Source organism: Diadema antillarum, unplaced genomic scaffold, assembly GCF_040938485.1.
Source record: "Diadema antillarum isolate AM-2024a unplaced genomic scaffold, OU_Dant_1.0 seq00000396_RagTag, whole genome shotgun sequence".
Classification (NCBI taxonomy): Eukaryota; Metazoa; Echinodermata; class Echinoidea; order Diadematoida; family Diadematidae; genus Diadema; species Diadema antillarum.
In genome coordinates, this window is record NW_027271388.1 from 301,587 (window position 1) to 315,000 (window position 13,414).

Here is a 13,414-nt window from a genome sequence, read left to right on the forward strand (position 1 = left end):
TCAGAGTACTGACCATACTGATATCCATTGATTATCACACACAAACAAGGGATTCGGGGAATAATTTTCCTGGTATCACATTGCAATTTGCAATGCATTTTTACACCACTGCTACACAAACCAACTTTGGTATAGCAGTTTTCTTCCATAGAAGTGTACAAGATACCATTTGAAATATTGTACATCAGCTGAAGTTGCTAATCAAAAATTGAGTTGGAAAATTATTCCCTAGAATTACTTAATTGTATACGTGTTGTATACTCATGTTGGATCCTCCTTACCCAAGGGTCATGTCAAATTCAGAACTTTATCGAAGAGAGATGGGTAGCACTATAAAGATTGCTGCACACAGGTTTTTTGTGCAACTCTCACATCAAGGAGATTACCGAAGTAAATACACAATAAGACAAAGGTCATAAAAACATAAGAAAATCTAAACTAGCTTGACCTAAGAGAATGCACATCGATTTATTGGAACTCCTTAAATGCTTAAAAATGATCTTCACCACACATCAATTTGCAAAGGAAGCAATTTGAGAAGATCACCAAAAAAATGTGATCAATGGTAGATATTCCTTGAATTGTACATGGCAGTTTGTAAACTAAGTCAATCATCCTCCATGCAAATGTTAATAGATCTTCAGTGGAGAGGAGATGTATATTCAGGTTTCATTGTCATGTCAAGTAAGGCAGAAATAGAATGAACAGACTTTGTACAGGTATAATATAATGAAAGCATTAATGATTAATCTCAGAAGTTTGACAGCTGGACGGAGTACAGATATAAGAAGGGAAGGCTGAATACACACTGACAAGTCAATGACATTCCACTAATGTTAATCACTGACTGCATGGCATGTGATATACATAGACTCTTAAAACTATCCAATATTTACAGGCTATGTACACATCTTCACTTGCATTCACTAAGAGTGCTACTGCGGGGTATTGGTTACTCTTGCCACTTACATCAATAGGACGGTCTTCTTCAGTCTGCCTATTAAGAGGCATGGTTTCTATTGGTACTTTGTAGTGTCAAGTGTTGTTAATGATAATGGGCTGTAATTCAAACCCTGACTTTATCTGCTCCACATGCCCAGCAGAGATATTACTTGTGTTGATTTTCTGAAGCCCTAGGATTCACTGGGGGTGTGGTGAATTACCACACAAATCCTAGACGCTTCGTCGTGTTGGACGACTTCCCCACGTGCGCGTACTTGACCTCCTCCGTGCTGGCCTTCTGGTAGTTGGGCAGCTCGATACCGCCCCGGTCCATGGTCAGGTAGCTGGGTCGGATGCCGCCCTTGCCCTCAAAGACGGGCCCATGCCCGCCTCCGTGGCCCTCGCGGGCAGCCTTCTGCAGCGGGTAGACGTTGCGGCCGCCCTCCTTGCAGTGGTTGATGACGCGGCCAGCGTATTCCTGGAACTGCTGCTCCTCCACGGCCAGGAGGTCGATGTTCTTCTTGTCCATCTCCAGCTGCTCGGCGCGTTCCACCAGATCCTTGTCCTGCCGCTCCACGATCTGCTTGCCGTGGAATTCCCGCAGGTTGTGCGCCTCCTGCCGAATCTGCTGCATTTTCTGCTCCTGCTTGGTGGCGAAGAGGCGGTCAGCCTCCATCTTGAGGTGGAGCGCTTCGAGTTCGCGTCGCCGCTCCTCGCGCTCCTCTTGTTCCTTCTGCTTCATCTGTTGATCCCTGTTATAATAACAGTGATAATAACAAAAACTTGTGTGAACACAGGTGTGGCTTGTTTTGTTGTATTACATATTTCAAAATGTAATTACAACTTCAAGCAGTCATAACCTCTCTCTTGCCTTTCCCGCTGGATTCTGTAGCAGTGAATTTGGCATGCTAAGTATAAGGTCAAACGATCAGTCTGAATTATTTTCATTGGGAAAGAAAATGAACCAAATACCCAGCAAACCTGTAAACAAGTCCTAGTGGGTTGAGATCTGTTTGTTAATCTTTGCAAATAATCACTGCAAGACTTGCAACAAGTGGGGATAACACAGTACCTTGCATATTAACATGATAGTTCTCAAATCCATTTTTTTTTTTGGCAGCAGCAGCAGCATTTTGGCTCTTCCAGTTTGGCAACACATGAGCCTGAGGTAATGCAGCAGTTTCATGAATTCAAATTGGTTAACATGCTCAATGAGTCTACACAACGACTGTGATGTTAAGCTGATGCAATCAGCATTCAACTAATGGAAGTTTCAAAACTGTTACCAGATGAAAGCAGTTATATAGTGCACTCCTGTTCTAAAACCAATATGGTTATAACAAAATGCTCGTTACAAACAATTGAAAATTCAGTGCCCCAAATTATCATCTATATCTCTTCACATACTTTATTGTTTAGCTATAATGACAATTTGATATAACGAAAGAAAACTGCTGGTCCCGAGGACTTCGTTATAACGGGAGTCGCCTTCATTACACTGAGGCCAATCACCACATACAAAGTACTTCTCCAGATAAGGGATGGAAGGAGGAAATTGAGGAAAGGAAGGCCGTATGTCACCTATGGATGGAAATTTGCCGCAGGTCCTCTTGCAGCCTCTCCTCCTTCTCCTTCATCTCCTTCTCTCGGTGGGCCTCGCGCTCGGCCACGGCCTTGGCGATCCGGTCATCTTCGTCGTCCTTCTTGGCCTTGAGCTGGCTGTCCAGCTCGTTGACCATGTTGTTGACGTGGTCTTGCTTTTGCCTGCAAAAAGAATGACAGCACAAGACTGAGTGAGCAAGGATTCTTTGGTAAAGGAGGATCTCTTCTGTTTTTTTTTTTTCAAAAGAGTCAATTAGCATGGCATAGATTTTAAACCACGAGTCATCAGAGGTTGAAATTTCTGAAGAATTGCTGAGGTCTAGCTTCCAGTGACCCATTTGCTATCAGATCAGAATTTAATTACCCACGCCGATGAAAATCGGCAGGGGGTTATGTAAAGGGTTCCGTATGTTTGTTTGTTTGTTTGTTTGTTTGTTTGTTTTTTGTTTGTTTGTTTGTTTGTTTGTTTGTTTGTTTGTTTGTGTACAAGATAACAAGAGAACGGGTAAACGGATTTGCACGAAATGTTCAGGGGATGTCTGGATAATGACAGGAAAGAATCGATTAGATTTTGGTGATAATCGGTTGACCCTTGCAAATTCTGTGCGACCTTTAAGTTTTGACCCCATGGTATAGTGACCACTCCGAAAATTTCCCGTTTCTCACTTTGCGATTTTCCGCTACCATACGAAAACATAAACTCCCAAACGATCGGACTTCGCTGCTCAAATGTTCGTAAGAATTCCGAAATTTACGTTTAGGCCTATTTGAAGGACTATGTCCTTCTGGATTTATGAAAGTTCGTTCTCCGTCGTCACAAACTGGCCCGTATTTTGATGATTTTTCAAATTAAAATTGATTGTGTTTTTTCATTGGAGGAGCATTTGCTCGGTCGCAGTCACACTGCACGATATGCGCGCTCAATGTCAATGCGTGTGCAAGGCCGCTGAAAATGCATCGCGCTCTACCCTGTTGGTGCAAAATAGCATCGGGGACGTTGCGGCGCTCGTTGGTGACCGAATACTGGTGCAGTAGACATTTGCATTTAACCCTTGCATTGAATAATTCCCGTAGACACTAATCATAGGGGTAATTGCCTCGGGGGTACGTAAATTTTGTTTTTCTTTTGCGCTTTTGTGGATACCATCAAAGATCGTACACTCATACGACCTTTGATATCAACACACTCTCGGCTTGCTATAAGCAAAATATCCCGCAAGAAAACGGCGTATTTCTCGATTTTTAGCGCTTTTTCGGCGACCCGTCGCGTAGACAATACTCTTAAAACTGGACTTAATTCGCGCGCGCTTGGAAAAGTTCCGAATCTGCACTTTTGACGGTGGAATTTGGGATTTTCGATGGATTTTTGGAGGAGACTAAAGGACTTTCCTGTGGTGAATGAATGTTACCGTATGTGAAATGATGTGATTTGCGTGTGATGTGACTGTAGAACCAAAGATCGTACACTTCAGTGTACGATCTTTGGTAGAACGCACTGGCTGGTGATAAAGGACACTGGCAATTAAGTGACCGAATTCTGGTAGATGACCGAATGCACAGTATGTTTACCCCGACTTTGTACAAGGCGTGGGTCTGCCGCCTTTGACGGCCCCTCTCTAGTTGGGGAATGCATTCTGTTTCACATTCATAATGTTTGTCACCTTTAAGAACAAAGCTGTCGGGAAGTGTCTAAGACACGTAATTAAGAAATATTATGCCAAGTACCACACACCATATAACTATAAAAACAATATGCTATCATTCGCAACAACTATACACTGCACCACTCATCTTCAAGTTTTGACCTCGACTTATTTCCTTTCACCTTAGCCCCTGACAGGATAAAAGATACACATACCAAGGCCTATTTTACTACTTCAAGTTGTTCTCAAGATTATGTAAAAGTAACTACGTATGGATAGATGACCCAACCACACACAATGCCTCTGTCATTATGTGATGGAAAAAGCTTATCTTGTTCACATTGTATGTACCACGAGTTCCAGTTTAGACTGCAGCCCACCCAACAAATGCTACTGACTGCATACAAAAGCTACTCACTGCCACAGCTCTCTCTCCCTCGCACGTCGCAGCTTGGTCATCTTCTTCTTGGCTGCCGCAAAGATGCGAATCTCCTCCTCCTCCTCTTCCTCCTGCTGTTGCTGGGCGGCACGGATCAGATCGCGGTCGGCGACCGTCTTCAGGTGGGACTTCATCAGGTCCTGCTTCTCGCCCAGCCGGATCCGCTCGATCTTGGCGCGCTCGGCGTTGTAGTGGTCGACGCTGCGCTTCAGCTCCTGGCCCTCGCGCACGTCCTGGATCTTGTCGATCTCTGCCTGTTGGATGTGTTCCAGAACCCTGTGTGATGAAAGACAAGATGAGGCAACAGATTAGGCTGACATCGAGCCACACTTTGGAACTCTGCCCTGACTGATGGTGCACAGCTTCATCCAGGGTCATATCATATGCATTGCTCACCACTATCAATGTTTTGTTCTAAGGGATCGTTTCCTGCATGCTATGTGGTTTGTATGTGTATATCACATAATACTGTGCACATCTTTTATAATGTATGACCTTTCATTCAACAAATTTGTTTACATGCAGTTTCTTTTTACAGTTTTGTACATGATAATAACATCAGGGGGAACACAATGCAAAAGAATGAAATTATTCAAACTATATACTGTACAATGAAAAGATGTTGGCTTGATATCCCATATGGCCCATTCCAATAAATAATCTTTCTTCACATAAGTTACTGTGGATCCTGATACATGTATATGATATAACAAAGGAGGGTTGGGGATCAGTAGGTGTCAAATGTTCTGGGCTGGTTCACTGCCTCTAGGGTTCTTATCCACATGGAATAAGGATAAACATCTCATGCAGGATTTTTTGACTGTCATTTGAAATTCCACAGACACATATCGATACACATCTATGGCATTACTTTGCTAAAACGCACAGGCAACTTTTGTCACAGAGGCACTTTCGGAATAATGCTACATGCAGCCATTAATGTTTGTCTAACTGCTACTGTTTTAGATACACATGGGGGACACCTAGTTTTAAAACACCTTTAGTGTTAAGAAAAAAGAAAAAGAAAAACTGTTTAGGTGCACAGATTCCCCTGGGGCAGGACTAAACTTGGTATATGATATTCAAAATGCAAACTCCGACTGTAAAAGAGGAAATCTTTGCACTCAGCCAAGTAAGATGATTTAAGTGTGCTTGTAATTCCACAAGATTAGAATATGAAAGAGCATTACATCCATACATTGTAAGAAGCCAATATTCCCATGCTTTTACTTTTCACAACATGCAAAATGTGCCCAAAAAAAGCCACTTTTACAGTATTTGATTTCTTTATATCTATAATAAACAGGATAAGAGGAGATATACTGCAAAGGAAAAAGAATGTGATATAGAGACCACCAGCTACTTTGTTATTGATGCCTCATGTTTTGTTTTATTTTGTCATTTTTTTCCAATGTTGTATTACTGTGGGTGTCTGGTTTGGAGTTTGGGGTGTTGGGAGTTTTAGATTTGTTTCCTCTAGTTCAAATATTAGGGTCTTATGGCCAGCAGTATTACTTCAGTAGGGGATAGAAACTCACTGTTGCTTCTGGAACTCAGAGATATCCTTCCTCTCCTTCAAGCGCTGCATGGCCTTCTCCTGGTCCGCCAACACCGCCTCCTCCATCTCCCTCAGGGCCCTCATCAGCAGCTCCTTGTCCTTCCCCTTGCCTGCCTCCTCCCGCTTCTTCTTCAGCTCGATCTGGGCCTCCCGCTCCTTCAACACCTCCGTCAGCATGAGGGCGCCCTGCAGGTCACGGGGTCAAATGCAGGAAATGATTCCAATGGGATTTAAATGCTGACTAGCAAACATGAAAACGAAATTGTGTCATAGTATGGGTATCACGAGAGGACACAAACATTTAAAACATGTTTTTAAAATGCAAATTATAATTTGTCAAACAATTCATAGCAAAGCATCATGCCATTCAAGAATAAAAAAAAATCTTAAATGGTTGAACAGATACTTCATTCACTACAACAATTAGTGTCAGGTCCAGGGGAAATCATTCCCTAAATATACAAACAAATACTCTTGGAATATTATTTTAGCAACAAAATGTATACCTGCAACTACAAATAGTAAAAAAAAAAGAAAATCATCATCATAATTAAGAAGAGTTAAAATGCACCACAAACTCCCATTAAAAAACCCAACGTATACGTTGCATTATTTAACTATAACCAACCAGGGTTTGAATAAGACTAATGTATGAATAAATTATAGACTTCAAGACCACAAACAACACTTACTTTTCTTTCCTGGAAAATTTAATTCTGAAATTGTCCCCACACATGTATCCACACAAAAAAAGAGAAGATATTTCAGAAAATTGTTTAAAAGGGGGAAAATCAATGGTTTGAGTTGTTCAACTTACATGAAAGCCTTTGACTCTGTCTGTCTGATAATACTGAAGGGTCTTGGCCTTCTCAATAGCCTCTTTCCTCTTTTGGGCCTGGTACTTGGCTTCTTCTATGTCAATCTGCACGCGTTCTGCCTCCTCTTTCTCCTCGCGAATCTTTCGTGCTTCCAACTTCTTTAATCTTTGGCCCTGTAGATGGAGAAAACAACAATGAAGAAAAGGTTCAGATTGCAGTAGACCAGCAATACATACTAGTATGTATATAAAAATGAAATTGCACGAAATGTTAGGTTTACAATGACTTCCCTTTCTATTATGATATATGAGAAATAAAAATGTACAGTCTTTGCAGGTGAAGATGTTCACGTATTGATACAAACATTTCTGTGCTACAAATTAGATTAAATCAGTTTTATCAAGAGAATGAAATGTCACAGAGTATAATCTATCCAAGAAAAAGCAGCAGCAAACAGGAAACAATCAAGGCAGATACAGATACAGAACAAAAGTATTGACCGATTCTGTGACGCGCTAGGTGTATTTTAGGCATGGGCAGCGCCATTACTTGGTGTCTCAGCCGACCCCCCTTTCCCACTCCCCACCCCTCTCCCTACATTAGCACGCGCGCAGAATGAAAAACTGCTTTAGCCAATGGGCGTCTCATACTGAGTGCACAAATGCTTGCTTAGTGCGCGAACCTTTGTTACAAGTGTGTGATAAACATGTTGCTCGGGGGTGGGGGAGAGCAGGGGGGGTCGGCTGAGACACCCACTATGGCTGCGCCCAGTGCCATGAAATGTCTGCTGCCCTCAACGAACCCGAATTGGTCAATAGAAAGGAGTAGGACAAGGAGAAAGTATGCCAGCATCATCATAAACTGTCAGACAGAAATACATCAAAACTCACCGCAATTGTGTTGCTCCAGTTCTTTACAATCTCTTTGGTCTCTTTGTGCAGGGCTTCTTTGGCCTCCCTTCGCTTCCGTATGGCCTCCTCCTCTCGCTGCTTGCGTTCCAGTTGCGCTGCGATGCGGGACCAGTCGCTCTTGGAGAGGACCGTTACCTGCCTCAGGTCTGTGCCGTCGGGCAGGAGCATGCTCCCTTGGACCGGTGGAAGGGATGCTTTAGATGTGCGGGAGCCAACTGGGGAGTCTGTCATTCAAACGAGGAAAGTGTAAATTTAAAATTAGAGAAACTCAACAAATTTTGATTGTGGACTGTCTGCCTCACAGATATGCAGTGGGAGTGAGTTAGGGGGGCGAGATTTTCTCTGAAACACTTGTCTCCAAAACACTTGTCTCCAAACTTTTAATTCTATGCCATGCCTCTCATGTATAAATTGTTAGCCCGTCTAACGTTATATATAGATGTACACTCAGGTATAGACTATGATGATACGAAGTAAAACAAAAAGCAGAGTATCAGAACCTAAAATTTGATGTTGATCTTCAACTGTTCAAGGTCTAAAGTTAGTGTTTAGTGACTAGATAGTAGAATTCTATAATTTAACTTGGCATATGTCTAGATTGAATCTAAACCCAATGCCAAACTACTCTACTAGTTAGTATACAAATAATGACTGCTATGAGGGGCACAGTTAAAATTATGGGCCCAAGCCACCAAGGTGATGTGAAAACCGTAACCATGCCCGAAGCGAAGCTGAGGGCATGGTTATAGTTTTCACATCACCGAGGGCCTACATAATTTTATTTTTAACTGTACCCCGAATATCAAGCAGTCATTATTTGTTTTATATACCGAAAATATAGATTCCGAAATATAGAGACCGAAAATATAGATTCTAGTCTCTTTTACAGCACTCGTAATCAATGCTGATCAACAGCGTGGCGGTCATATTATTGGTGCGTACATGAGTGATCATCTATGTGTACAGTGTATGTATACGGGGTTCAGCTGTCTCCAAACCAGTCCGCTAGTCTCTTTTACAGCATGCTGATCGAATGCGCAGCCGACGTATCATTGATGCGTACATAGAGCAATCTATGTGTACGGGGTCACGACTGTCTCCAAGCCTATTTACTAACTGTGCCCGGGCCCCGGTCACAGTAACTCAAAAATAGGGCACAGCTATTTTCATGACTCCCCTTTTAACCAATCAGATGAGAGGATTCTAGAAATGAGGTAGAATACTATAGTTTTACTGGTATACTAGACAGGCTATTAGGTACTGCCTACTGGCTACAGTAACAGTTCTACATCATGGATTCAATTCACGTTAGATCTACAACTTTTGAATCTAGTACTAGTATTAAGATGGATCAATTACCGTACTTCGGTTTAGGATATCAAGTTGTTTCGTTTGTCTAACGTTACCACATGCCTTTGTAAGGATCGATCAGGATCAAGGCACCCAAGCCTTCTCTGTTGTTATTCATATTGTTTTGTAAAGTTTATTATCTATTGGAATGTGAATCAATTTACTGAATTGTCCTGTAAAAAATAGTTTCTGGTAACAAACGGGAACGGACCCGATCGCTAAACATAGAGTAGAAACAGCTCTGGAATCCATCAACAAAATCTAGATACCTATTCCATATCATGACATGTTCTTGTCTAAAGTCCAGCAGTAGGATCCCCGTTGTCTACCACTGTACCAGTACCACTAGTCACTACACTACTCCACTACACTAGCACAAACCCTCTCCCCACTCCACGCTTGAGCTGGTTGTGAGTGCGGTGTTGTTATCTCATGATCTGTCGTGTTGATTTGTTTAAAATCTCGTTCATAAACTTACTTCTTGCTTGTCCTTTCCTTCGTCCATGCTTGACTTTCTCCATCGTGATGTCTGTGAGTTGGTTGGTAATTGATGGTTAGTTCACTGCTTCTGTGGCGAGAGTTTCTTACAAAAGTATCCCCAAAACGTACAGCTCAATCCTTCAATAGTTTGTCTACATGTATACACAAGTTGTACAACAGCTCATGCATCACGATCAGAGACAGGTGTAAACTCCTATACGACAGTGCAGTACAGTTGTACAGTCAGTACGAGCCGCTCCAGCGCAGCTTGCATATGCTATTGCACGGGATCGCAGCGGGCAACGCGGGGACAATAGGACGTACCGCCAGTCCTGTAGATCCTGTAGTCGCGTTGCCAAGGAGCTGGGCTATCAACAGGCAGGGGTACGCATGCGTAGTACAGTATACCGAATAGTCTCAGCACATGACACACCGTGCACCTACTGTTCGGCACACGTACGTATCTATATCTTTATCGTATCCGTGAAAAAAAAAATGGGGCCTACGTAACTTTATCCGTGATAAACATATCAGGGGCCGCGAAAGCGATACGAGCTGAGGGGGCACACACACATTCTCTAGATTCTAAAAAAGAAAAAAAATAGAAAGATCGAAAAATGATAAAAAATTTCAACAAACATGGTAATGTGATGACGATGATGATGATGATAATGATTATTATTATATTTGTTTTAGTTCTTTATGATATTATTGATCTTCAAGATTATCATCATCATAATAACTACTATGATTATTGTCATTATTATTGATATTATTATTATTATTATTATTATCATTATTATCATTATTACTATTACTACTACTATTACTACTATTATTATTATCATCATCATTATTATCATCATTATTTTCGTATTATTCATCATTATTATTTCCTTCAACCCAAGAAACGAGTATAAGAATGACGACAAAACTTAGCATATTAATACGTCATTCATTGTTCAAATTATGAAAGTCGATCGAGAGGAGGAAAGGAAACTATGGTGGTCTTGGTACAACAAAATAGAATTCTGTTACATAGTTCTCACTTTGTGGGAAGAAACATGCTACACAATTCTATACAGACCGCCACATGCGAATTGAGTTCAGAAAAAGGCACCTCTTCGGTATTTTGCAGATCCCTATCCCCCCGCCATCATTTTGCAGCCCCGGCCCTCCACCTCTTCACTTGATTTTTATGTCTCGATGGAGGACTGCATCAAGCTCGAGACCTTAAACAGGGGCGGATCCAGGAATTCCGTAAAGAGGGGGCGCGTTTACAAAATTAAAGGGGGGCGCACGCACCCCTTCCCCATTTTGTTTCTTTTTATTTCTTTTGTTTCAACAAAAAAAATAAAGGGGGGCGTGCGCCGGTTGCGATCCTCCCTGGATCCGCCACTGTTAAAGGGATGGTATCATTTGTGGAGATGAGGATTGGGCTTGTATAACTTTTTGCGAGATATCAAGAAAATACTTGTGAATCATTACATAGCATATACCATTCTATAGGAGGAATTCAAAGTTTATTTGATGAAAATCAGTTTTAGAATGGCTGAGATATCCAAAAACAAAGTAAAACAAAGCAATATTGTAATAAAAGGTGGGTCCCACCTTTTGTTGGGATTGCACTGTGTTGGGTATCTCAGCCGTTTCAAAACCAATTTTCATCAAATGTTGATTTCCTCTTAGAATGAACATGCTCTTTCATATCTCATGAGAGGTTTCTCATTGTCTCACCCGAAATGTCGGAAACCTGAAGTTAGGTCTCAACCAAAACTATACGATCCCTTTAATTTCTTACTAAATTTTCTCCAGATATATTGCTGCTGCTGCTGCTGTTGTCGTCCTTGTCCTAATTGTTGTTGTTGTTTGCTTGCTTGTTTCTTTGTCATTTATAGTGGTGGATCCAGGGGGGGGGGCGCAACCGGCGCACTCCCCTCCCCCCCCCCCCCTTTATTTTTCGTTAAATACAAAAGAAATATAAAGGTTTATTTATATTTAGGTCTACTTTAACGTTTTCCGTTCTCTAAAAATAATAATGCCAAAAAAACGTTGCTTATATTCGCTTTGCAACTGTTTTCTAAATTCATCAAAATAATAGATATAGGCCCACTCTTAAAGGACAAGTCCATCTTCATAATAGACGTGTGGATTGAGTGAATTCAGCAATATTAGTAGAACACATCGCAGTGAGAGTTTGAGGAAAATTGGACAGCCCGTTCAAAAGATATGAATTTTGAAGTTTCTGCTCAGTCACTGCTGGATGAGAAGATAGCCCTTGTGGTGTCACATGTGTACAATGAAATAAAGAAAACAAAGAAAAATCAATATATTTTCACTTTTCTCGCATGATAAAAGAATGCTTGACTTGCCTCTTTCAAAAGGCGGGGGGAATAATATTACCCTTTCATCTGTGACAGGTAGAGGAAATGTGCACTTATTTCAAAAAAATCAATTTTGTGAAATTCTCTTTACATTTTCCTTATATCGTTGTACGCATGTGACATCATACGCTGTAGTAGTCTTCTCATCCAGCAGTGACTGCACAGATAATTCAAAAATCCATAACTTTTGGACGGATTGTCCGATTTTCCCCAAACTTTCACTAATGCGTTCGAATAATATTGCTGCATTTTAATCCGCATGTATTTGAAGGTGAACTTGTCCTTTAAACGATTTCGTTATTTCGTTATCTACAGTTTTCCACTCTTGTTTACCTTTTACCGGATAGCTCTAGACACAAAATCCTACTAGCATTTTGCATACAAGACTGAATACAGATAAAGTAATTTACCTCATAGTAGAAATTGGTGCGTAGGGTCTAATCTAGTTCTAATCTAATTACACTCTAGCTTATGAGAGAAAAACTACTAATAACAACATCAAAAGAAAGTCACTGTTGAATAACTTTGAGTGAAGGGCTTGGATACAACGATTACAACTCTAAAAAAAAATTGTCATTGTTGCTTGATCAGTCATGTTCATGTACGAATTCAAAAGAAGTAGGTGTCAGTTTTGTTTCAGCTTCACACGCAATCGCTGCCACATGACGACCGTCAGTGAATTGAATATGGTTCAGCGCCCTCAATGGTTGTATATAGAACAGTTACACCCCTCGGGTGTTCACCGTGGTGTTCACCAATGATCTCTGTTTTACCATGACCTATACTACACACACTTAGGTGCCTTTTCAAACTTAACTGCCTTTGGAAAATCTACAATGATGGGGAGCAGCATACCTCAAATCATGACAAAGTTCGTGTCACAAAATTAGTAGTTACTGAAGTGGACGCTCGTGGACGCGAATGTAACGTTGCTTAATGGTAAGACATACATGTCGTCTACCATTACTGTCCATGTTTACTCTGAAACAATGTGCGAAAAATGGGAATATTATATTACAAATTACAACCAACTTGCCGAAATACTTGCCTTCTCTCGTAAAGTACGTGCATTTCGCAAATGAAATTAACTGAGCGATGATTTCTCAATGTACACTACAACTGCACATGCATTTTTCTTTATTTAAGAGAGTTATTATCTCCTGCGCATGTAGTTTTTAGATATCTCAAAGCACCGTCTTGTTTTTACTCTAGGCTGGCTGTCGGTGATGCACGATGAGATCAAAGCAGGAAAGCATCTTTAAAATGTTATCATGGTTATTGTGTCGC

At 41.1% G+C, this 13,414-nt stretch overlaps 1 protein-coding gene across 1 annotated transcript; it reads right to left on the reverse strand.

The window, feature by feature from the left end:
* Positions 1 to 903: 903 nt before the first annotated feature.
* On the reverse strand, positions 904 to 9,836 carry LOC139732007 (cilia- and flagella- associated protein 210-like). Its single transcript, XM_071642880.1, has 7 exons — positions 9,742 to 9,836; positions 7,893 to 8,137; positions 7,002 to 7,175; positions 6,165 to 6,370; positions 4,606 to 4,902; positions 2,524 to 2,706; positions 904 to 1,694 (listed from the first exon to the last, which is right to left on the reverse strand). The coding sequence occupies exons 1-7, from the start codon at positions 9,782 to 9,784 to the stop codon at positions 1,160 to 1,162; spliced, it is 1,683 nt and encodes a 560-aa protein (XP_071498981.1). The 5' UTR covers positions 9,785 to 9,836; the 3' UTR covers positions 904 to 1,159.
* Positions 9,837 to 13,414: the final 3,578 nt, after the last annotated feature.

Bases quoted from the DNA above. Each gene is read 5' to 3' on its own strand.
- LOC139732007 (XM_071642880.1), bottom strand. From the start codon at position 9,784: ATGGAGAAAGTCAAGCATGGACGAAGGAAAGGACAAGCAAGAA. The intron at 4,903-6,164 runs GTGAGTTTCTAT...TTCATCACACAG, and splicing joins TCTGAGTTCCAGAAGCAACA to GGTTCTGGAACACATCCAAC. The intron at 2,707-4,605 runs GTGAGTAGCTTT...TTCTTTTTGCAG, and splicing joins AGGGAGAGAGAGCTGTGGCA to GCAAAAGCAAGACCACGTCA.